The sequence below is a fragment of the Drosophila eugracilis genome, unplaced genomic scaffold (genome assembly GCF_018153835.1).
Source record: "Drosophila eugracilis isolate 14026-0451.02 unplaced genomic scaffold, ASM1815383v1 contig_2154, whole genome shotgun sequence".
Classification (NCBI taxonomy): domain Eukaryota; kingdom Metazoa; phylum Arthropoda; class Insecta; order Diptera; family Drosophilidae; genus Drosophila; species Drosophila eugracilis.
Genome location: NW_024573038.1, coordinates 10175746 through 10200969, shown reverse-complemented (window position 1 = coordinate 10200969; position 25224 = coordinate 10175746). Strand labels below are relative to the sequence as shown.

Genomic DNA, 25224 nt, shown 5'->3' with positions numbered 1-25224 from the left:
AAACTGGGATATTTGATAGAAAAGTAAAAGGACATAATAACATAAGGGTGTGACTGTAATTTTCAGGGGAAATAGTGGTTGTTTCAAACCTTCCAGGTCATGTGTTTGCTCAATGTTTCAGTTTGATGTTGCTTTCAAATATCATCCAACATCTAAGGACCTGCTAGTCGCAGTGACAGAAAGTCCAATCAGTTGAATTTCTGTTCTCATTGACTGCGGTTTATATTGGTTAAGGACTCGGTGTAATTCGTTCGTCGGTAGTCTGAAATTGAATGAGGGAAAAGTATGTTTCAATCGAAAGTCGCGGTGCCCTTTTAATACGACTGCGAGTATAAGCGACGAAATGCGATTCAATAAATATTTCCACGCCAATACGCATTCCCAGTGCTAGTGATGTTCGTCTATAAAATGCAAAAATATGTACGTATGCGTAAAAAATACGTTCATGTCGAAGGCTTAACATATTAATATTGTTTTATAAACAAGTGTAACAGTGATTAAAGGTTGCATAACCCCATGTGGTGAAGCAGATTTCAAACGGAATATATCATAACAAATATCAGTGGAATAAGCTACCAAAAACACCTTTTCGAAGGAAACTTCCCCCAACTGAGTGGGTTACATTTCTTAAATTGCGAAGCCATTGCAATGCGGATTATGGGGAATGAATTTTGTTTCGGGTTCCCTTCAGGATCTAACTTATTTAATATATGTATATGCTTTATACAATGAAAAATATTTCATAAAGAAGACAAGCTTTTTACCTAGCCAACTTCGGGACGGGTTTGAAATTCAAAACTATTTTTACGAACTTTTTTTGAAACGATGCATTTTAAACTAAAACATATTTCACTAGGCTAAATATAATTATTTAAATGAATCAACGCCACTTCATAAATTATGAGAACATTTTTAATTTAAATGATATACAATTGCTTTACTGTTAATTTTAAAATTTTTGCAAGAATCTAATTTATGGACAGACAATTTTTTATTAATTTTATTACTTCTCTACTGGCTATTTATTAACTTAAAAAATGTTTAAATATTTTGTGTCTTGGCTTTTGGCCAAATTTGCGAATAGTCAAAGAGTATTTTTTTGATTTGAATACATCAATTCCCATTAAGAGAAAAAAGAAACAGAGTTTTTAAAAGGAAATTAAATAAACAAATTGTTTGTGTCACAGAATAATATGTAGAAAATGAAGGCCAAAAAATGCTATCCGTTCTAATATATAAAGTTTAATACCTAGGTTTCTTTAAAATTTTCCTTAAAAAAAAAGATTATATCAGATTTGAATTTGTTTATGGTTCCCGCCTATTTTCTTGATCGATTCCTAAATAATCGATTTTCATTAAATTCGATAGTCCAATGATATTCGATTTCTCAAAACAAAACAGTTGTTGTAATCGATGATGGCATTTTCGTGGAGAGAGAGAGCTATTGCGGGCGGAGTTATCGAGGATCGTAGTTAATGGTGCATACATGCAGCTGGCAATTAATGTGTAATGCGCGAAAAGTGCTCCAGAAATCGGTGATGAATGAAATTTAAAGCCGATGAAAGTGATCGCACCTGAATTAACGAACAACCAACGAAAACCATCGAGTATTAGCGAGTTCCAGCAAAGTTGTTTAGATCAACTTTGAAATATAAAGGTATACACACACATATCTATGTGCCTACCTACGCTCGCTTGTATGTTGGTCAAACATTTTCAAAGAGATTTAACTGTGGATTGTGCATTTCTATATATTTTATGAGCTGGTTGCCTACACGAAGTTTATCACGACGGTTAATAGTGTGTGTTTACTTACCTTATCGGAAAATTAGGCCCACGGAAAAAGAGACACATGTTATCTGTGTACACCGATGTACATATGTATGGCTTACATACCTATGTAAATGCTGCACTCCCATATGAAAACTGGAGTTAGTGGTCGTAATTGTGACTTTGTGAACTGATTTTTTCGGAGTGAGAAACCAGACAAGTTAAAAAGGGTTTTCTAATATTGCGACATCTGTGATTCAATATTAAATGTGAAAATTTCCTTCTTTAACTCAAATCCCTAACTGATTCATATATTCTAAGCATGTCAGCCCGTTTCAACTTCTTATTTGCTTATATACATACTCATATGTATATATATTATGGGCTTTATTACTCATAATTACCTACGCGCCGCACCAATTTCGCAACCTTCACATTTTCATGAATCGTTTCGAAATTTCTTCTGCCAACAAGTGGTTCTTCAATAGAGTGATTATAGTGACAAATATTATGCTTGATGAATCTTCCTAAACCCAATCAATTTAAAATTATATATATAAAATCATTTTAACAATAATAAATCATCTTTAAAAAAGAGAGTTGAAGAAAATGCTCAAACAATGTGTCCCTTAGATCTTCTAAAGGGAAATGAAGCCCTACTTTTCACACTTTTGGTTTATTAGTTTTTCTTATCTGTTGAAGGTGTTAGGAAAAAGGCATTGTTATAAGCCTAAGTGGTTAAATATCAAGTTATAGTGAAATTCTCTTTATAATGAACGTTTACATTTTGAAAATCTTGCATTAACACTCTAATTATACTGTTAAATAAATTACATAGTTAAATATTAAAAAATAATCAAAAATGTGATGTGCCGATGTTAAAAATAAGTTGAATTTGTCAGGTTATCTCAAAGACACTAGACACCAGAAATATTTTTGTAAAATTTTATTTTTTTTTGTCGGACAATTTTTAAGTATATTATAAATTTTTTTGTACGGAGCAATAAAGTATAGGAAAAAATGTATAAAATTAATAATACAAAAAATGCATATAATTTACAAACTGATGTAATTAAAACAACGTTTAACTGCTAAATTAAGCATAAATTGGAAGCAAGCTGAAAATTAAAGCCTCTTACTAAATGGAACAAAACATTGGTTGATAAGGTGTCTGTGGCCCTTTAATGTAAAATCTAGGTCAAATTAGTTTCGGGGTTTATAGTTTTTTGATGGAAAATAATTGTAAAATTTAAATAAGCCAAAATATGGAGAATTTATTATTACTTTAATTTTGTAATTCATTTAACTTTTTTATAAAAACACAAAGACACAAACATTTGACAAAAATATATTTAATTTACGATATAGAGATTTGCAGATTTTCATTAGACGAAACTTAAAATAAAATTATATTATTATCAGATTATTCTTTTTTAATGGATTATACAATGTTTATTCATATTAGATTAGATTAAATTCATGTGCATTAGAAAATGCTAATATAATTTTGGACAAAAGTGTCTGTGACCCAGTGATTATGAAAAGCTATTGTCAGCTTAATAAAAAGAGACTCCTCTGTGAATTTTCTCTTCGCCGAAATTAAATGAGATACTGCTTATACGAGTATAATAGGATACTATTGTTGTTAGATATAATAATTTTGGAGCAGTTTAGAACGGTTAATAAAAAGAAATAAATTATTACCAATTCCAAGTTTTAGCAGTTCTTTGCATTCTATTTTATTCTATTAGTTCTAGATTGTTTTTTGGGGTTTCATTAGTTTTGAACGATTTTTTTGCTTTGATTTTTATATTGTAAGACAATAAAATATTTATTTTATTTTATTTCTTTTTATTTACAGGATATTATGTGAAATAAGAGCAGTATATGTTTACTATGAAGATTAAAAAATATGTAACTCCTGTAAAAAGAAAAGCTTTCAACATATTCCAATGGATTTCACTGCTGTGTAGTCTATGGTTAATCCCAACTGTACAAAGCAAATCCGATGAAAGACACACATCGACCCTCGAATATAGACTAGAGAACCAATTGGAGAATCTATATAGGTTTAGCCATAATGTATATAATGTTACGATACCAGAAAACAGTCTGGGAAAGACTTACGCTAAGGGAGTATTGCATGAAAGACTGGCCGGCATGAGAGTTGGCTTGAACTCAGAGGTTAAGTATAGGATAATAAGTGGCGATAAGGAGAAGCTATTTAAAGCTGAGGAAAAACTGGTCGGAGACTTTGCCTTCTTAGCTATTCGAACTCGAACAAATAACGTTGTGCTAAACAGAGAGAAAACTGAGGAATACGTAATAAGAGTAAAAGCACATGTACATTTGCACGACCGAAATATATCAAGCTATGAAACGGAGGCGAATATTCACATTAAAGTATTGGATCGAAACGACTTAAGTCCATTATTTTATCCAACCCAGTATAATGTAGTTATTCCAGAGGATACTCCAAAATATCAAAGTATTCTAAAGGTTACCGCTGATGATGCTGATCTAGGCATCAATGGAGAAATCTACTATAGTCTTCTGATAGATAGTGAATATTTTGCTATTCACCCAACCACAGGTGAAATTACCCTACTGCAGCAGCTTCAGTATGCAGAGAACTCACACTTTGAGCTCACGGTATTGGCCTATGATCGGGGATCCTGGGTAAACCATCAGAACCATCAGGCGAGCAAAGCCAAAGTCAGCATTTCGGTGAAACAGGTTAACTTTTATGCTCCAGAAATTTTCACAAAAACCTTTTCGAGTGTAACGCCAACTTCAAATCCTTTGATTTACGGAATTGTCCGAGTTAATGACAAAGATACTGGGATTAATGGTAATATTGGACAGTTGGAAATCGTCGATGGAAATCCGGATGGCACGTTTCTTTTGAAAGCAGCAGAGACTAAAGACGAATACTATATCGAATTAAATGAGTTCGCGCATTTAAGCCAACAACATTTTATTTATAATCTAACTTTACGCGCCGAAGATCTCGGGACTCCCCGTAGATTCTCCTATAAGTCCGTAGCGATACAAATAAAGCCAGAGAGCAAGAATATACCCATATTCACGCAAGAGATATATGAAGTCTCCATTCCAGAAACGGCGCCCATTAATATGCCAGTGATAAGGCTGAAAGTGAGTGATCCAGATTTGGGTAAAAATGCATTGGTCTATTTGGAAATTGTGGGTGGAAACGAGGGCGATGAGTTTCGTATTAATCCTGATTCCGGAATGTTGTACACAGCCAAGCAGCTTGATGCCGAAAAGAAATCAAGTTATACCTTAACCGTCTCGGCCATTGATCAGGCAAACGTTGGATCTCGAAAACAATCATCAGCCAAGGTGAAAATAAGTGTACAGGATATGAATGACAATGATCCCATTTTTGAGAATGTAAATAAGATCATCAGCATTAATGAAAACAATTTGGCTGGCTCGTTTGTTGTTAAACTCACAGCCAAAGACAGGGACTCTGGAGAAAACTCGTACATATCTTATAGTATTGCCAATCTGAATACTGTTCCCTTTGAAATCGACCACTTCAGCGGTATAGTTAAGACTACATCTCTTATTGATTATGAGACAATGAAGCGGAATTATGAATTAATAATTCGGGCATCAGATTGGGGACTTCCTTACCGAAGGCAGACAGAAGTTAAACTCTCGATTGTGGTCAAGGATATTAACGATAACAGACCCCAGTTTGAACGGGTAAACTGTTATGGTAAGGTCACCAAGTCCGCACCGATGGGTACTGAAGTTTTCATTACCTCAGCCATTGATTTTGATGCTGGCGATATAATTTCATACCGATTGAGCGAGGGCAACGAGGATGGCTGCTTTAACTTGGATCCCACAACCGGTTCTCTGTCTATTTCTTGTGATCTGAAGAAGACCTCCTTAACAAATCGTATTCTCAAAGTTTCTGCCACGGATGGTACTCATTTCTCTGACGATTTGATCATCAATGTGCATCTAATGCCTGAGGATTTGGGTGGAGATGCCAGCCTTCTGCACGGTTATGGATCCTTTGAGTGTCGTGAAACCGGAGTCGCCAGGAGATTGGCGGAAACGTTAACATTGGCCGAAAAGAACAACGTAAAAAGTGTCATTCCATCCGTTTTCAGTGACTTATCCCTGACACCCAGTCGATATGGGCAAAATGTGCACAGACCTGAATTTATAAACTTCCCTCAAGAACTTGCCATCAATGAAAGTGTCCAACTGGGCGAAACAGTTGCTTGGATCGAGGCCAAAGACCGGGACTTAGGCTACAATGGAAAGTTGGTATTTGCGATTTCAGATGGGGACTACGATTCAGTTTTTCGAATTGATCCCGATCGAGGTGAACTGCAGATAATTGGTTACTTGGATAGAGAACGTCAAAATGAATATGTTCTAAATATCACCGTCTACGACCTGGGTACCCCAACCAAATCAACATCGAAAATGTTGCCAATTACTATCCTCGATGTCAACGATAATCGACCTGTTATACAGAAGACATTGGCCACGTTTCGATTGACAGAAAGCGCCAGGATAGGAACTGTGGTGCACTGCGTTCATGCCACGGACGCGGATTCAGGAATCAATGCCCAGGTGACTTATGCCCTATCAGTTGAGTGCAGTGACTTTACAGTCAATGAGACCACGGGCTGTATTCGTCTGAGTAAACCACTTGATCGCGAGAAACAGGATAATTATGCCATTCACATTACGGCAAAGGATGGTGGAAATCCCATGTTATCCTCGGAGGCTCTAGTTTACGTCTTGGTCGATGATGTCAATGACAACGCCCCGGTTTTCGGAGTCCAAGAATACATATTTAAAGTGCGCGAAGATCTGCCTCGTGGAACAGTGTTGGCTGTAATCGAAGCGGTGGACGACGATATTGGTCCAAACGCCGAGATTCTCTTCTCCCTGAAAGAGGAGAACCAGGAGGAGGAACTTTTCAAGATCGACAAACACACAGGTGCAATTCGAACTCAAGGATTTTTGGACTATGAGAACAAACAAGTGCATAACCTAATTGTCAGTGCCATTGATGGCGGAGATCCCTCTCTAACATCGGATATGTCCATAGTTATAATGATTATTGATGTGAACGAGAACCGATTTGCTCCCGAGTTTGATGACTTTGTATATGAGGGAAAAATAGAGGAGAACAAGCCCAAGGGGACGTTTGTGATGAATGTCACTGCGCGGGATTTGGATACAGTTGATTTGAACTCGAAAATCACGTATTCCATCACAGGTGGCGATGGGCTGGGAATATTTGCGGTCAATGACCAAGGTTTGTACTGGCAATTTCTGATGAGATTTTTATCGGATTAATGTCAATATATTTTGCAGGTTCAATAACTTCACTGTCACAACTCGATGCGGAGACAAAAAACTTTTACTGGCTCACTCTCTGTGCACAGGATTGTGCCATAGTTCCTCTGAGTAATTGTGTGGAAGTAAGTAAACATTTTTATATTTCCCTCAACTAATTAATACATTGACTTCATTATTAGGTTTACATCAAAGTCGAAAACGAAAACGATAACATTCCTCTGACGGACAAACCAGTGTATTATGTAAACGTTACAGAAGCGAGTGCGGAAGACGTCGAGATCATCACCTTGAATGCAGTAGATCCAGATATCGATCCCACACAGTCTATAACGTATAACATAGTTTCTGGAAATCTGGTCGGCTATTTTCAAATTGACTCCAAAACAGGTAATAAACTTAAAAAATTAGATTGAAACTTAATTAATATATTATTTTGTGTAACCTTAGGAGTGATTAAAACGACTGAACGTAAGCTGGATAGAGAAAATCAAGCAGAACATATTTTGGAGGTAATATAATATTAAATAATTTTTAAAAATTTTGAAACTAACTTAAGCTTTATTTTTCCAGGTTGCTATATCAGATAATGGAACTCCAGTGCTATCGTCAACCTCGCGAATTGTTGTGTCGGTTCTAGACATTAACGATAATGGCCCAGAGTTTGACCAACGCGTTTACAAGGTGCAAGTTCCGTCTTCAGCCGCTGTCAATCAATCTATTTTTCAGGTAAGTTCAAGGCTAACAAATCTAAGGTACGACCAAGAAAGGTAACTAATATACCATTTAACAGGTTCATGCTATTGATAGTGATAGTGGTGAAAATGGACGAATAACCTATTCGATTAAGTCCGGAAAGGGTAAAAACAAATTTCGAATTGACAGTCAAAGGGGCCACATTTATATAGCAAAGCCATTGGAATCCGATAATGAGTTTGAAATCCACATCAAGGCTGAAGACAACGGCATTCCTAAGAAAAGTCAAACTGCTAGAGTTAATATAGTTGTAGTTCCTGTTAATCCTAACTCCCAAAATGCACCGCTGATAGTGAAAAAGACGTCAGATAATGTTGTTGATCTCACGGAAAACGACAAACCAGGATTTTTGGTTACTCAAGTTCTGGCTGTCGATGATGACAACGACCAGCTTTGGTACAATATTTCCAGTAAGTTTAATAAATATTCAATAATTTCAATATTTAATAAAATTTTTCTTTGCACTTCAATAGATGGCAATGAAGAAAACACATTTTACATTGGCCAAGATAACGGAAACATTTTGCTATCAAAATATTTGGACTACGAAACTCAAAAATCTTATAATTTGACCATAAGCGTTACTGATGGCACTTTAACATCGTATACCCATCTCTTGGTTCAAGTGATAGATATTAATGACAATCCTCCTCAATTTGCTAAAGATGTCTATCGTGTCAATATATCAGAAAATATTGAAGAAGAGTCAGTCATAATGCAACTTCATGCCACCGACAGAGATGAAGACAAGAAGCTATTCTATCATCTCCATGCCACTCAGGATCCGTCATCCCTTGCTTTGTTCAGAATCGACTCCATTAGCGGAAATGTTATTGTAACTCAGAGATTGGATTTTGAAAAGACAGCTCAGCACATACTCATCGTTTTTGTCAAAGATCAAGGAGCACCCGGAAAAAGAAACTATGCAAAGATCATTGTTAATGTGCATGACCACAATGATCATCATCCGGAGTTCACAGCGAAAATTATTCAAAGTAAAGTACCCGAAAGTGCAGCTATTGGCTCTAAGTTGGCCGAAGTGCGGGCCATAGATCGAGATAGTGGTCACAATGCTGAAATTCAGTACTCGATCATTACGGGTAACGTGGGTAGTGTTTTTGAGATTGACCCGACTTTTGGTATAATCACATTGGCTGGCAGCTTGAATATCAACAAGATCCAAGAGTATATGCTTCAAGTCAAGGCAGTAGACCAAGGCAATCCTCCGCTGTCATCGCAGATTCCTGTTCACATCATTGTTACCATGTCTGAGAACGACCCCCCTAAGTTCTCAACCAACAACATTGCCATCGAAATATTCGAAAACTTGGGTGTTGGAACTTTTGTTACTCAAGTCAGCGCTCGGTCTTCATCATCTATATTTTTCAATATTATTTCCGGCAACATAAACGAAAGCTTCCGCATAAACCCCTCCACCGGTGTTATTGTTATCAATGGAAATATTGACTACGAAATGATCAAGTAAGTAATATAAGTTTATCTACTAAAATGGAGTTTCTCAAAGTTTTCTCTATTTTCCTTCTCTAGAGTATTCAATCTCACGGTTAAAGGAACCAATATGGCAGCAGAGTCGTCCTGCCAAAATGTAATCATACATATCCTAGATGCTAACGATAATATTCCGTATTTCGTTCAAAATGAATATGTTGGAGCATTATCTGAATCGGCCGCAATTGGATCTTATGTACTAAAAGTACATGATTCATCAAAAGAGTATGTATTTATACTTTCACTTGAAAACTTAAACATTAATATTATTTTTTACACTTCAGCCATTTAACATTACAAGTTAAGGATGCTGATGTCGGAGTCAATGGAATGGTTGAGTACCACATAAACGACGATATGGCCAAGAACGTTTTCAAAATAGATTCGACCACTGGCGCTATTGAACTGTTACGGCATTTGGACTATGAAACGAATGCTGGCTATACTTTTGATGTTACGGTATAGAACATATTAACCTAATTGGCTTTATTCTTTATAACTGAAAAAAATATATTCCAGGTTAGTGATATGGGAAAACCAAAACTACATTCCACTACAACTGCACACGTTACCATTCGTGTGATTAATGTTAACGATTGTCCTCCAGTATTTAATGAGAGAGAACTCAATGTAACATTATTCCTTCCAACTTTTGAAAACGTGTTTGTTGCACAAATTAATGCCAAGGATGCTGATAACGATACGTTAAGGTTTGATATTGTGGATGGAAACACCAATGAATGTTTCCAAATTGAAAAGTACACCGGCATTATAACAACAAGGTAAGTTTAGCGTTGAGTTTGTTCTATGAAATAATCAATCTTATTATTGCAATGTTTTTCAGAAATTTCGAAATATTAAATAATGATAACGACCAGGACTATACTTTGCACGTCCGTGCTTCCGATGGAATATTCTCTGCAATTTTAATAGTAAAGATTAAGGTTTTATCAGCCATCGATTCGAACTTTGCCTTCCAACGAGAATCATATAGATTTTCGGCTTTTGAAAATAACACAAAGGTGGCTACGATTGGAATGGTTAATGTGGTTGGAAACTCGCTGAACGAAAATGTTGAGTACCGTATCTTGAATCCCACCCAATTATTTGACATCGGAATCAGTTCAGGAGCGCTAAAAACTACTGGAGTTATTTTCGACCGCGAAGTAAAAGATTTATACAGACTCTTTGTGGAAGCCAAGTCAGTGTTATTTGAAGGCATGAATTCGAATGTGCGTAGGGCTGTTACCTCTGTATATATATCTGTATTGGATGTGAACGATAACTGCCCTTTGTTTGTCAATATGCCATATTATGCCACGGTTTCGATAGACGATCCGAAAGGCACGATTATAATGCAAGTTAAGGCTGTTGATTTGGATAGTGCTGAGAATGGTGAGGTTCGATATGAATTAAAGAAGGGAAATGGTGAGCTGTTCAAGTTGGATCGCAAAACTGGAGAATTATCCATTAAGCAGCATGTGGAAGGACATAACCGGAATTATGAGCTAACTGTTGCTGCTTATGATGGTGCCATTACACCTTGCTCCTCTGAAGCTCCTCTTCAAGTTAAAGTGAGTTTATCCTAGAAAAATAAATACAATAACTTCAATAACGAAAGCTTTATTACTTTTTAGGTAATTGATCGCTCGATGCCCGTTTTTGAAAAGCAGTTTTACTCCGTCAGCGTCAAGGAAGACGTGGAAATGTACTCGGCCCTTTCCGTATCCATTGAAGCTGAAAGTCCCTTGGGAAGGAGTTTAATTTACACAATATCTTCGGATAGTCAGTCGTTTGAAATTGATTACAATACAGGTATATTATATTAAAATTAAATAAATCATCGAAATTACTATATTTAAGTTCTTCTTCCAGGATCAATTTTTGTTGTAAATGAACTGGATTATGAGCAAATGAATTCCCATGATGTTTCAATCCGAGCGACTGATAGTCTTTCTGGAGTTTATGCCGAAGTCGTTCTATCTGTTTCCATTATCGATGTCAATGACTGTTATCCAGAAATTGAAAGTGATATTTACAACATAACCATTCCGGAAAATTCTTCATTTGGAACACAAATTTTAAAGATTAATGCAACTGACAAAGACTCCGGAGCGAATGCAAAACTTTCGTATTATATTGAATCCATAAATGGACAAAACAATTCAGAGCTGTTTTACATTGATGTCACAGATGGAAATCTTTATTTAAAGACTCCCTTGGATTATGAGCAGATGAAAAACCATCATATTGTCGTCAACGTAAAAGATCATGGATCGCCGTCATTAAGTTCTCGTTCAAATGTGTTCATAACAGGTAATAAATAGTAAAATATAACATTTTAACTAATATTTTAATTAAAAATATTTTATTTTAGTTAAAGATTTAAACGACAACGCTCCATGTTTTGTGGAACCTTCTTACTTCACAAAACTTTCAGTCGCAGCTGTTCGTGGACAATTTGTGGCTTTACCCAAGGCGTACGATAAAGATATTTCTGACACTGATAATCTGGAGTACAAAATTGTTTACGGGAATGAATTGCAAACATATAATATTGATAAACTAACCGGAGTGATCTCCCTTCAAAATATGTTAAATTTTACCGATAAAAGTAGCACAGTCTTGAATATTTCTGTTTCGGATGGCGTTCATACAGCATATGCCCGTTTGAAAATATCCTTACTACCAGAAAACGTATATAGCCCACAATTTGAAAAGAGCTCTTATGAGGCGAAAATTCCTGAAAATTTATTACATGGTCATAATATTATTACAGTAAGTTATTTGCTCAGATAGTGGACTTGTTTAAGAGGAGTTTCTTATTTTAGGTCAAAGCAACGGATGGAGATTTTGGCACCTATTCAAGTCTCTATTACGAAATAGTTTCGGAAGAAATGAAAAAATACTTTCTTATCGACCGATCGACTGGTGTTATAACATCTAAGGTAACCTTCGACCGCGAAAAAAAGGATGAGTATGTGGTGCTCCTAAAGGTGTCCGATGGTGGCGGTAAATTCGGATTTGCGTCCCTCAAGGTCATAATAGCTGATGTAAATGATAACGTTCCTTACTTCCTGCTAAAGGAATACAAGATTGTTGTCAGCACAACAACGGAAGCGAACAGAACTATCTTAACGGTAAGGATACATTAATCGATTTATAATAACATTATAATATGATTATTTCTTTAGGTAAAAGCCAAGGATGACGATATTAGCGATAACGGATTAATTTCCTACCAAATTGTTCAAAAGTCTGTTGACGAGTCATCAAAGGATGTAATTGAAATCAATGAAATCACTGGGGATATTGTCCTTAAGCGAGATGCCGGAACCTATGGTGTGGGGTCCTTTCAATTTTTCGTACGTGCTTCTGATCACGGCGAACCTCAATTCCATTCGGAAGTTCCAGTGTCAGTTGAAATAATTGAGACTGATGCTAGCATTCCTACTTTCAACAAGTCCTCAATTTTACTTAAGATCATAGAGTCAACGCCACCAGGAACAGTGCTCACAAAACTACACACGATAGGAAACTTTACGTTTAAATTTTCAATAGCAGCAGCTCAGGACAATTTCATGATATCTGACAGTGGGGAACTGATCCTTCAGCAGACATTAGATAGGGAGCAGCAAGAGTCGCACAATTTGATTGTGGTGGCGGAGACATCAACGGTCCCGGTTCTTTACGCCTATGTTGATGTCTTAATTGATGTCAGGGATGAAAATGATAATTACCCCAAATTTGACAACACTTTCTACAGTGCCAATGTTGCGGAAAACAGCGAAAAGGTTATATCGTTGGTTAAAGTGTCAGCGACGGATGCGGACACTGGGCCAAATGGAGACATTCGATACTACCTAGAAAGTGACACCGAGAACATTCAAAATATCTTTGACATTGACATTTACTCTGGCTGGATCACGTTACTAACCTCCTTGGATAGAGAAGTTCAATCTGAATATAATTTCAAAGTCATTGCTGCCGACAATGGTCATCCGAAACATGATGCTAAAGTACCTGTAACTATAAAAATTGTAGACTATAATGATAACGCACCAGCATTTAAATTACCTATCGAAAGACTTTCTGTTTTCGAGAATGCACTGCCTGGCACAGTTTTAATCAACCTGCTTCTTATTGATCCGGATATCGAGAAACAGGAAATGGATTTCTTCATTGTTTCTGGCGATAAACAAGCCCAGTTCCAGATCGGTAAAAGCGGAGAGCTATTCATTGCCAAACCATTAGATCGTGAACAAATCATGTTCTACAACCTAAGCATAATTGCAACTGATGGAAAATTCACTGCCAAAGCTAATGTTGAAATAGATGTTAAAGACATTAACGACAATACACCTTACTGCCTAAAACCTCGCTATCATATCTCCACTAATGAATCAATCCCCATCGGTACTACACTTGTCGAGGTCAAGGCCGTTGACTTCGATTTGCAAAGCAAACTTCGTTTCTATCTGTCTGGCAAAGGTGCCGACGACTTTGCTATTGGTAAGGAAAGTGGAATTTTAAAAGTGGCAAACACACTGGATAGGGAAACAACGCCTAAATACAAACTGGTAGCCCATGTTCAGGATGGCAAAGACTTTACGCAAGAATGTTTCTCTGAAATAATCATCACAGTGAATGACATAAATGACAATACTCCTGTTTTCTCAATGGCTCAATATAGAGTTAGCGTACCCGAGGATGCTCAATTGAATACTTTGATCACGAAAGTTCACGCGATGGATAAGGACTTTGGCGTCAATAGACAAATCAAGTATTCCTTAATGGGCGAAAACCATGAGTATTTCCAAATATCAAAAACGACTGGTATTATCAAGCTGGACAAAAATCTCGATCGTGAAACTATTCCTTTGTTCAACCTCACTGTCAAAGCTGAGGATTGCGGCATTCCAAAATTACATTCCATTGCAACAGTAGCTGTAAACATATTGGATATCAACGACAATCCACCGGAATTCAGTATGAGACAGTATTCCTGTAAGATTCTAGAAAATGCCACCCATGGCACTGAAGTCTGCAAAGTTTATGCCGCTTCTATAGATATTGGGGTAAATGCCGATATTCACTATTTTATAATGAGTGGCAACGAGCAAGGAAAATTTAAAATGGATTCTATGACAGGCGACTTGGTGTTGAATGCTACTCTGGATTATGAAATGTCCAAGTTTTACTTCTTGACCATACAAGCTATCGATGGAGGCACTCCACCACTCATCAACAATGCCTATGTGAACGTATCTATTTTGGATATTAATGACAACAGCCCCAAATTCCTGCAAAACTTGTATCGTGTTAATGTTAATGAAGACATTTTCGTGGGATCCAAGATTCTGGATGTGAAGGCCACGGATGAAGACTCAGATATAAATGGACTCGTTACTTACAACATTGAAAGGGGTGATAACATAGGCCAGTTCTCTATAGATCTGAATAATGGAACCATTAGCGTATCAAGGCCTTTAGATCGCGAGACTATTTCACACTACAACCTGGAGATTCAAGCCTGTGATCAGGGAGATCCCCAGAGTTGCAACAGTGTGCCAGTAAATATTAATATTTTGGACACCAACGACAATGCACCAATCTTCTCAAGCGCCAATTATAGTGTTGTCCTTCAGGAAAACCGACCTCTGGGCTATATATTCCTAACTTTCAAGATATCAGACGCAGACGAATCACCCAACACCACACCATATACATTCGATATAAGGTCGGGAAATGAGGGCGGACTTTTCCGGCTGGAGCAAGATGGTTCGCTGAGCACTGCCTCGCGGTTTAATCACAAGCTTCAAGATGAGTTCGTGATACAAGTAAGAGTTTTTGACAATGGAACACCGCCATTATATTCCGATGCCTGGGTGGTTGTGAAAATAATTGAGGAAAGTCAATATCCACCCATCGTTACGCCCCTGGAAGTTACTATTAATTCCTTTGAGGATGATTTCTCTGGCGCTTTTATTGGAAAAGTCCATGCCTCCGATCAAGACAAGTACGACGAGCTGAGCTTCAGTTTGGTGTCTAGTCCCGATGATATGTTCCAGAGTTCTAAATTATTTAATATTTCTAACAAAACCGGGAAGATTTATGCTATATCTAACCTAGATATTGGTCTGTATAAGCTTAATGTGTCAGTGTCGGATGGCAAATTTCATGTTTTCTCGATTGTCAAGATCAATGTGGAACTGGTAACCAATGACATGCTCAAAGAATCCGTTGTCATTCAGTTCAGCAGGATTTCAGCATCAGAGTTTCTGCTCAGTCACAGGAAAACCTTCATGCGCTCCATTCGTAATATTATGCGTTGTCGTCAGAAGGATGTTATCCTCATAACCCTTCAAACGGAAGCACCAAAACACTCGGTGGCTAACCGTTATGCAAGATCCATTGATTCCAACTTGAATGTGGTCTTTGCAGTGCGAAAACAGCAAATAATTCCCGATTCTGATGAATTCTTTACCAGTGACGAAATTCGACAAACACTAATAGACAAAAAGAACGAGATTGAGAATGAAACCAATTTGGTTGTGGAGGATATACTACCATCCGCTTGTCAGAGCAACAAAAACGCCTGTGTTCACGGGGAATGCAAACAGGTTTTGCGGATCCTGAAGAACAACGTTACCACTACCTTTACGGATGTAATAAGTTTTGCTGCTCCGTCTTACAATCAGGTGAATAGATGTGTCTGCAGGCCAGGATTTGATGGTAAGCACTGTAATGAGACGGTTAATGCATGTTCCACGGATCCTTGTTCACCGCAGAGGATCTGTATGCCATCTGGATCGGTTTTGGGTTACCAATGTGTTTGCCCCAAGGGATTTTCGGGTACCTATTGCGAGAGAAAGTCATCGAAGTGTACTAATGAATCCTGTGACATTGGCCTGTTCACTGCGGTTTCTTTTGGCGGAAAGAGCTATGCTCACTATAAGATAAACAAAATCAAGGCCAAATTTACGCTGGAAAACGAATTTTCCTATTCTCTGCAGATAAGAACTGTGCAGCAAACTGGAACATTGCTATATGCCAGTGGAAAGGTGGATTACAACATCCTGGAAATCATAAACGGAGCTGTTCAGTATAGATTCGATTTGGGTTCCGGCGAGGGAGTTATCAGTGTGTCGAGCATTAATATCTCCGATGGCGAGTGGCATTTAATCAGCCTGGAGCGATCTCTGAACAGTGCCAAAGTAATGGTGGATAACAAACACGTTTCCCATGGCAGTGCTCCAGGTGTGAATGGCATCTTGAATATCCAGTCGAATGATATCTTCGTGGGCGCAGAAGTTCGACCCCATCCATCGATAATTGGCTATGAGGATATTCAGCGCGGTTTCATCGGCTGCATGGCCAACATCAAAATAGCCAAAGAATCACTGCCATTGTACATTTCTGGCGGAAGTACCATTGCTGCTTTGAAGAGGTTCACAAATGTTGAGTTCAAGTGCGATCCATCGAATGTTTTGGTGCGACTGGGTATTTGCGGATCCCAGCCGTGTGCCAATAGTGGTATCTGCAAGGAACTCGATACGGATGTGTTTGAATGTGCCTGTCAGCCCCGTTACACTGGCAAGCATTGTGAAATCGATTTGGATCCCTGCTCATCAGGTCCCTGCCTGTTTGGAGGAAGATGCGACTATCACGGTCCCAACAACTACAGCTGCACATGTCCGATTCACTTGTCAGGAAGAAGGTGTGAATATGGAAAATTCTGCACTCCGAATCCGTGCAAAAACGGTGGCATTTGCGAGGAAGGCGATGGAATATCGCACTGTATGTGCCGTGGCTATACGGGGCCTACTTGTGAAATCGATGTGGATGAGTGCGAAAACCAGCCGTGTGGTAATGGAGCTACTTGCATTAACGAACCTGGAAGCTTCCGGTGCATATGCCCATCGTACCTCACAGGAGCCAGTTGCGGAGATCCCCTATACTCCAACTCTATTTCCACAAAGTTAAAGAACTTTTCCCTGGAGCACATAAGTGGAATAATATCAGGAGTAGCCGTGGTGCTTGTAATTATTAGTTTAGTCCTCTGTTGCGTGGTCATTCGAAGGAATTCCTCATCAAAACGAAGGAATCGACTGGAAAAGGACAAGAACAAGCCGTCGTACAAGGAGGCAAATCTCAATTCGCTGGTTGACAAAGACAATTACTGCAAGCCTAACGTGAAACTGAGTAACTTAGAAGTTAATCAACGGCCCATTAGCTATACTGCAGCCCCAAATGATAACCTCTTCATGAGCAATAGGAATTTTGTAAATAATTTGGATATCTTGCGAAGCTACGGTTCGGCTGGCGATGAGCTAGAAAATGTGCCATTTGAGTACCAGAAGGTGAATCGAAATAAGCAGCATGTAAACATAAACTCCTGTCATCCCGCTGATGCTGATAATGCCTATAAACAAGAATGGTGTGAGCAAATGCAGTTAAGAACCTTCAGTGAGAACAAACTAAACAATGGTTAGTATAGAATGTTAATTTAAAGATTTTAAAAGTAAATATCTAATCTTGTTTCCATTTTCAGAACTTAAAAGGGATTTCGGACCATCTGTAAGTCGCTTTTCAACTGGGAAACTCATTCAAGTTGAAATGCCAAACGTGTGCCACTCTTCCAGTGCGAACTTCGTTGATTATTCAGCTCTTGCCAATGGTCAATATCATTGGGACTGTTCCGACTGGGTTCGCAAAAGCCATAACCCCTTGCCAGATATAACCGAAGTTCCTGGAGCCGAAATAGCTGACTCGTCGAGCTTACATAGCAACGACAGCAACGAGTCCAAGTCGAAGAAAGCCTTTTTCGTCCACAGTAAGTTAATAATAAAAATATGAATACCAATTTTTGATTAATTAAAACTTATTTAACAATTAATAGGGGAAGACGGAGGTGTTGATCCGACGAGGGATATAGCTGCGTTAAATGAGGATATCGGATCGGAGTATTTGGATTCGGAAGCGGAGAGCTGTTTGGAGCCGTTTATGTTGCCGAGATCAAGTAATCAGCCACTTTCAAGACTGAGTTCTTTTAATAATATCGAGAATGAAGACTATAAATCAAATACAGGTAACGTAAATCGTTTTTAATCTTATATTTGTATATGTTAAGTAAACTGGGAAGCTTAATTTATTAACTATTTAATTTAAATATATTTTGTTTATGTATTCTAATCGGTTGTTATACAGTCCTAACTTGATTTTTTTTTAGAAATATAAAACTTGGAAATTAATAATTTATAAATTTAAATCCTCTTTATAACTTTCTATCTGAATACTAACCCTTTCATAACATCTATGTATACTAATCTATATAACTACTTGATTTCATGCAATCAGTGCCTTTACCGTCGAAAGTTAGTCATTCGTGTAAGTTCTTGATTCATCATAAGTAATATTTAAAAGGCTCTTATCAATATACAAATACTTTTTTTTGCTTTTATTGGGACCCTGACAAGTCTATACACCTTTAACAAAACTTTGTTTTCTTTAATCAACAGGCAAAGTATATTTAAGACATCCTGATTCGTATTTACCGACGATGCATTTTCCAAGTGAGACGGATGGGGAAAGCTCTATGACCGAGGGGCCGATTTCAAGGAAGGAAATGAAAACCAGAAGGACGATAAGTGGTATGCATAAGAAATGTTTTGCTATGTTTTATAAATATAACAATATATATTTTCCTATTAGAAAATTCAGAGGAGGCATACCTATTTCCATGCGCTGTTGGAGAAATTGGTTCCAACAGTAATATTTCGGTTCGACTGTGTGAAATTGAAGATTCTGAGTTGGAAGAGTTTTTACCACAACCACAAACAAACAATTAAATGACAAGCTAAATATTTAAGAACTATATTTTACAAAAATTATTTGATTTCGTTAGATACTATTTTCCATAGGAAAAACTTTGGTTATATATTTTCAATAAAAAATACATAAATATAGGCGTGTCTTAAGATATGTATTTAAAATGATATATCATAATTTTTGTACTTCCAAGGTAAGTTTACATTTTTGTTAAATATTACAAAATTTACCCATTATTTTCGTTTGCTTGCCTTGGCCAACTTTTGAGCATCATAAGCATTTCTCATTTTTTTCAGTTTGTTAGATCTTGCGAACCACTTGTCAAACTTTTGCATGATCTGAAAAAGAATAAGATAAGATAAGTTTATTCTTAAACATATTTAAGTTATAGGTATACCTTATCCTCTGGAGGGAAAATTGGAGGTTCATTCTTGCTCAGGAAATATTCTAAGAACTCATGGGGATCCAATGCCTCATTCTTAAGTCGCATTTTACGGTCAATATTTAAAGTCTGTTTTACATTGCCATCGATGTCGCCGGAGGTATAAGCCTGCAAGACTCTTGCCAATGCAGAGTACGCATATTCGTTCATATCATCTGGGGCATTTTCGGTCATCAGTTCTAGCCAAAGTAAGAAGCTAGTGCCGTAATCGCACTTTGGTATAAGCAAGACTTTTTGGAATGCTCTTTTTATGGCTCCTTTGGCAGCCCAGGGCATGTTGCTTGTGCCGATTAATACAATTTTATCATTTTTCTTTAGGGGCTTTAATATTTTACTGGATATGTAGGATCCGAGAAGCCTTGGTTTTATATCAACGGCCTCTGGGGGTATTTTTTTCCAAAATAATCGATGAGCTTCCTCAAAATACATTATGGTAGGTTGAAAAGCCTTAGCCACTTTTAGAATAACATGAAGAAAATATTTCATGTCATCGGCGTACTTGTAGGTCTTCTCGGGACTCAGATTCATAAACACAGCATCTGTATAATTGTTTATAAGTTAAAACAATAAATTAAAAACATGGAAAAGGTTAGCTTACCCAATTCTGAGGCAATTATTTGGCACAATAACTTTTTTCCGCAATTCAGGGGTCCAATTAATAAGAGAGACTTCGGTTTTGGTATGTCGAATTCGCCCATTCCTAGCATACACTCTTGGATAACCATTTTGATATCGCCTTTGGCTGGACCCACAGTACTGGAATATTAAGTTATAAATAATATTAATTTATTGTTGTTTAAAAAACAAATACGCACGTCAAGTCATCTTCATTTCGAGTGTCGTCGGCCACAAAGTTAAAGTCGGCAATAAATTCATCAAAGTCTTTATAAGCAACTTTCTCTATTATACCGCCGTCTTTAAGCTCGTTGTACAAGGACTCCAGAGTTCTATCGCCAGTCATGTCCTTTGGAGCCCTCTTCTTCTTCTTCTTCTTTTTTTTTGGGTACTTTACTTTAAGGGCTTTGTATTTCTCATTGTTATCTTTAGCCAACGCCTCCCGAAGCAACTCATATTCCACCCTAGTATTTTAACATTTAACAACAAATTTGTAAGATTAATATTGAAATTTAAGATATAAATTAGTTTTACCTCATGTATTCGTCGACCAAGCCTCTAAGTTCCTGATGAATCTTTGCCAACTCCTCCTCAGTGACCCAATCTTTGATGGGGTCATGATTTTTGTTAAGATATTCATCAATATTTCTCCAGTCCTTTGAATATCTCTTCATTGTTTCCTCAATTTTTACTAAAAAGTAAAGAACATTAAACTGATTACAAACTATATTATATAAAATATAATAACTTACCTATGGCCTTGCTGGAACTCAACTCAAAGCCAATGTCGATAATTCCAGCATCTCTTAATTTTTTTCTGCGTTTCGCCTCCTTCATTAGTACCATTTTAAGTTTCTCCTTCTTCTTTTTCTTGTCTTTCTTTTCTTTATCACGAATTTTCTTTTTCTCTGCCTTCGACAAGGGTTTTTTACCTAAGGTTTGCTGAAATTCCATTGGGGTCATTGTTTCGTCAATGACAACCAAGACTGTGCCCTTTTTTACAGGATCAGGATAAGGATGGAAGTTTTCAGTTTTTTCGTAGCTGCAAAGTATATGTTACACCTGTGATATCTCCTCTATAACAATTAACTTACAATTCCCTGAACCAATCCCGGATATGGTCGGATATATCCTCCATCATCCACGGACTTCGGACTTGCAGAAGTCTAGTGCGTTCGTCATTGATCAAATTAATGAAATCCTCATCCAGCTTTCTTTTTAGCATCTCATGTTTGTACATATCCATGATGGCATTAGCTTTCTCGTTTGGTCGCCTCAGTTTTCTTATCTTCTTCATACCATACAGTTCTTCTTTAAACCTCTTCTTGATCTTAACTATTTTCCTTGTCTTGTAACCTCGCCACCAGCTTTGGATCTTAGAAGCAGCATTATGCCGCTTTAACTGTAGTTCCTCTTCGTCAACTAAAGATTTTCAAAATAATGTGCTATTAAAATCTTTTAGTAATTTTAAATACTTACTACCATCCATTACTTCCGCTACATCATCCCTGTTCTTTAAGTTTTCACACGACTCGTTGGGTTTCAAGAAATCAGCGGAAAATATGGTTCTCTTGACGGGAATACTCATGGCTTGATCAGGTTTAAAGGTGAATTTGTAATTGATTTTCTTCCTTTGATGGACTTTAAGGAATTTCTTCTTGTCGTACTTAATGTTGGACTTATAAACACGAGCTCGCCGTGCCCTCTCATGAGCTTGAATAAGCTTCACGGCATCACTGATCGGAACCCAATCTTGTGCCGCCTTCTCCTCTTTTTCCTCATCATTCATATACAACCGGTTGTCGGCCAATATATTTTGAATTTCCAATGGGCGGCGGTATAGAAACTGTGGTGATCTCCATATGACCAAGTTTTGAGGAGTCATCTTCCTGGCGATCAAAGCTTTGTCTATATATACATATTCACTCAATTCCAAACTTTTCAACTCCTCTTTGAGTTGCATTAGCTGTTGAGTAGCGCTTTCTACTAAAATGCGGATTATCTCCCGCTTTTGTACTTGAAAAGTATTGTGGTAAATGAAACTTAACTTATCGAGCAGCTCCACATATAGTACATAGAGTTCTGCAAAAATTTTAAATGATATGGCTTTTTCCTGGGGAGGTTCGATTTTCTTTAAGCGGTTCTGTTTCTTAATAAGTTGTCCGATTTCTTTTCGCGTTGAGACCCAAAATTTATGATTTAAGTCGAAAGACATATTGAAATTTAAATTTTTGTGTACCTTGCAAAAAAGAAAAGTCTAGCGATTTAAGAATATAGTTTCTATTTATTTGTTTCTGTACACTAAATAAAAATAAGTCGATTACCTGATTATTCAAGGGTTACTTAGTACCAATATAGATTTTGATTTTATATAAATTTATCACTTTATTTCACTTATGATAAAGGTAATCAGGGAATCCGGAAGGGCACAACCACTGCTTCTTTGTGATCGATTTGTATGTGCGAGACACTAATGTGCGCTTTTTCGGTAAATAGTTTCATCTGGAAATGCAATTCAAGACGGGTTAAATTGTGTATTTATAAAAAATATTTAACTCACTTGAGCAGTGTCTTCAGGCGAAATGGGCTTGGACAAATAGAATTGATGACTTGGTACATCTTTTAGAAGACCTGCAGTTTGACAATTTATTAGTTACTAATTAAATAATCAGAAATCATATAAACCAACCTTTCAGTGAGATACTGGGGTGCTGGACGTTGCTCCACTGCTGATGCAACCGCTGCGAGTACAATCTTATTCTATCGGCATACTCCTGGTGCTCCAAGCTGTGGCAGTCCATGGCTCCAACGTTTATCATGTTTCTGGAATGCAGAAGAGTGTGTATGTGTATATAATGATTTGTTATCAACTGGGAATCCTATAGAGTGCCGATAATCTGTAATCTGCGTTGTAATATGTTGAATACTTCCAAATGATTTACTTATCTTTACTTATAACTGCAACTATCAGCATAGATGAATTCTAGATCTTTTCCTACAATTTGGAGTCTGCCTATAATTTCAAATCTTTAAATATCTAAGGCCTACTCTTAAGATTGTATCAGTTGCTATTACTCCTCAGAGGATTGTGATACTCCAACCTACTGTTTATAGTGTATTATAACAAAGGTAACACAAGCACTCATATATATGATAGTGTTGCAACAGATGTAATCGCATACATATACATGTATGCAAGTCAATCCTATCAAAACACACCCATTGGGGCTACGTACATCGCAGTATTCTGCACTAATCTGGATAGGGCGTTTTGATCGTCCTTCTTGGGAAGAGAGTGGGCGTAGTCGTTGCTGAGGCCATCGGAATTGCTCCTCCGAAGGGCAGGACTATGGTTCACGGGATCCACCAGAAGGTGTGTCCTCTCATTCGGCTCATTGGGCTGCAATAAAAACACGCAATACTATAGTGCCTGCTCATTAGATAGACAGATATATGTGTTACCTGTGCACCTGTGTCCTCGGTGCATTGCCAGCAGTTGCAGATCGAGGCAAAATAGCTCCAAACAGAGTGCACATAATCCATTTTAAATGCAATTGTTCAATAGTTCTTATTTTTATGCAAGTTCCACTAGAGATGGAACAAAAATCATTGTTTATTCGATATTAGTGATGTTGCCAGAGTTGTCAAATTAGCTATAGAATCGAGTTACCTTATCGAAAATTTTTGTCTCATCGATAAGATTTTCATGCAGCGCTGTTGGCGCCAAAAATTAAATTTATTATTTAAATTGGTATAAAAATATTTAATTTTTAAAAGCACTAAATTATTTCTCTATTTGTTCTATTTGTTTATTTATTTATAAAAAGTATATAAGCTAACAAAATGTTTAACGCAATTGTTGTTTTATTTTTAAAGATATTGTTATTAATTATTGGAAAAGCAATATATTCAACTGATAATATATGTATATTAAATTAAGTTGCTTTCGGATGCCATATATAATACCTTTGAAAACATTTTCTCTGCTGTTTCCCATTTCCTTTAACCACAGGCCCATCAAAATATATACATTATTGATTAATGAAGATGTCACAATTGCAGCCAACGGAAGATGCTTATCTCGACTCTTCCTTCGTGCCAATCAAATGAATTGGGCTGCATATTTTTAATTGTATCGCTCCCGCCAAAAGGGACGAAGGATGCGTACAGCAGCACCACGCAAGGAACGCCCTTAAATCAACGATGCGGCTAACCATGATGGCGAAAGCACCGAGGCGGAAACGCAAATTCATTGCCGAGGTTGCAAGACGGGGAAACATGTGTATCAGTGCTGTCGTTTTGTCTTACAACTTTAAGTTCTTTCTAGCTCTTGTCGTTTTTCATCTTGAATTAAAGTCATTTAGTACATAGGTATCGAAAAGTTGATACCAGTAAAACCATAGCTTACAAGACAAACTTTTTATTAGACATTATTAAATATTTTTCTTTTCGATTTATAAAACACTCTTCTGGCAGTCAGCACTGATGTGTGCTTCGGTGTCTCCCCTCCTCACATCCTGAACCTTTGCTCCGCCACCAGACTCGTACCATATCCATCAATCGCCGCAGACGCACTCTCACACTCGCTTGGAACTTGTAACTTCATTTTGCCTCGCTTTTGTTTCCGTTCGGAGGCAACGGAAGTCGAACCAGAAATTTCATAACTGCCACGAGGAGCAGCTTCACTTCAAATTCAATTATCCTTCGCATGAGCAAGGCCCCCAAAGGATATCGATCAGCAACATCTAAGGGCGTGCATATGTCTGTGGTTTGTTATCTGGAAATCGCTAAGTTCCATTGTAATTTTCTGATACGCTAACAGAAAGATTTTCAGTTAGGATAAGCAAATCATTAAAAGTGAAAGAGGGTGGATAAGGTTTCATCTACATACCTCTTACAGAGTGACTTGGTCTTTCTTGTCAGGTGATTTTAGGCAAGAAAATACA

General features: G+C 37.3%; 3 protein-coding genes across 4 annotated transcripts; 1 reads left to right on the top strand and 2 right to left on the bottom strand.

The window, feature by feature from the left end:
• Window positions 1-1449: 1449 nt before the first annotated feature.
• LOC108114334 (fat-like cadherin-related tumor suppressor homolog) lies at window positions 1450-19358 on the top strand. Of its 2 annotated transcripts, XM_017225258.1 has the most exons (22): window positions 1450-1657; window positions 3632-7084; window positions 7144-7250; window positions 7308-7515; window positions 7576-7637; window positions 7699-7854; window positions 7919-8291; window positions 8355-9363; window positions 9430-9615; window positions 9675-9849; window positions 9910-10172; window positions 10235-10964; window positions 11028-11205; window positions 11266-11706; window positions 11768-12168; window positions 12222-12530; window positions 12585-17880; window positions 17945-18226; window positions 18293-18481; window positions 18751-18780; window positions 18912-19043; window positions 19105-19358. In XM_017225258.1, exons 2-22 carry the CDS (start codon window positions 3658-3660, stop codon window positions 19239-19241), a joined length of 14091 nt encoding a protein of 4696 aa, XP_017080747.1. In that variant the 5' UTR covers window positions 1450-1657; window positions 3632-3657; the 3' UTR covers window positions 19242-19358. The 2 variants fall into 2 exon arrangements, with proteins under 2 accessions (XP_017080747.1, XP_017080749.1); XM_017225260.1 differs by lacking the exon at window positions 18751-18780.
• LOC108114335 (dynein regulatory complex protein 11) lies at window positions 19357-22505 on the bottom strand. The gene is made up of 8 exons (XM_017225261.2): window positions 21758-22505; window positions 21373-21700; window positions 21031-21320; window positions 20813-20969; window positions 20479-20742; window positions 20262-20419; window positions 19619-20202; window positions 19357-19559 (listed from the first exon to the last, which is right to left on the bottom strand). Exons 1-8 carry the CDS (start codon window positions 22491-22493, stop codon window positions 19455-19457), a joined length of 2622 nt encoding a protein of 873 aa, XP_017080750.2. The 5' UTR covers window positions 22494-22505; the 3' UTR covers window positions 19357-19454.
• Window positions 22506-22542: 37 nt separating this feature from the next.
• Window positions 22543-23893, bottom strand: LOC108114336. Its single transcript, XM_017225262.1, has 5 exons — window positions 23741-23893; window positions 23515-23678; window positions 22968-23101; window positions 22839-22909; window positions 22543-22780 (listed from the first exon to the last, which is right to left on the bottom strand). Exons 1-5 carry the CDS (start codon window positions 23819-23821, stop codon window positions 22688-22690), a joined length of 543 nt encoding a protein of 180 aa, XP_017080751.1. The 5' UTR covers window positions 23822-23893; the 3' UTR covers window positions 22543-22687.
• Between the last annotated feature and the right edge of the window lie 1331 nt (window positions 23894-25224).

Bases quoted from the DNA above. Each gene is read 5' to 3' on its own strand.
- LOC108114336 (XM_017225262.1), bottom strand. From the start codon at position 23,821: ATGGATTATGTGCACTCTGTTTGGAGCTATTTTGCCTCGATCTGCAAC. The intron at 22,910-22,967 runs GTTGGTTTATAT...GTCAAACTGCAG, and splicing joins CCCCAGTATCTCACTGAAAG to GTCTTCTAAAAGATGTACCA. The intron at 22,781-22,838 runs GTGAGTTAAATA...TTGCATTTCCAG, and splicing joins CGCCTGAAGACACTGCTCAA to ATGAAACTATTTACCGAAAA.
- LOC108114334 (XM_017225258.1), top strand. From the start codon at position 3,658: ATGTTTACTATGAAGATTAAAAAATATGTAACTCCTGTAAAAAGAAAA. The intron at 7,638-7,698 runs GTAATATAATAT...TTATTTTTCCAG, and splicing joins AAGCAGAACATATTTTGGAG to GTTGCTATATCAGATAATGG. The intron at 7,855-7,918 runs GTAAGTTCAAGG...ACCATTTAACAG, and splicing joins TCAATCAATCTATTTTTCAG to GTTCATGCTATTGATAGTGA.
- LOC108114335 (XM_017225261.2), bottom strand. From the start codon at position 22,493: ATGTCTTTCGACTTAAATCATAAATTTTGGGTCTCAACGCGAAAAGAA. The intron at 21,701-21,757 runs GTAAGTATTTAA...GAAAATCTTTAG, and splicing joins AGCGGAAGTAATGGATGGTA to TTGACGAAGAGGAACTACAG. The intron at 19,560-19,618 runs GTATACCTATAA...ATTCTTTTTCAG, and splicing joins TTTTCCCTCCAGAGGATAAG to ATCATGCAAAAGTTTGACAA.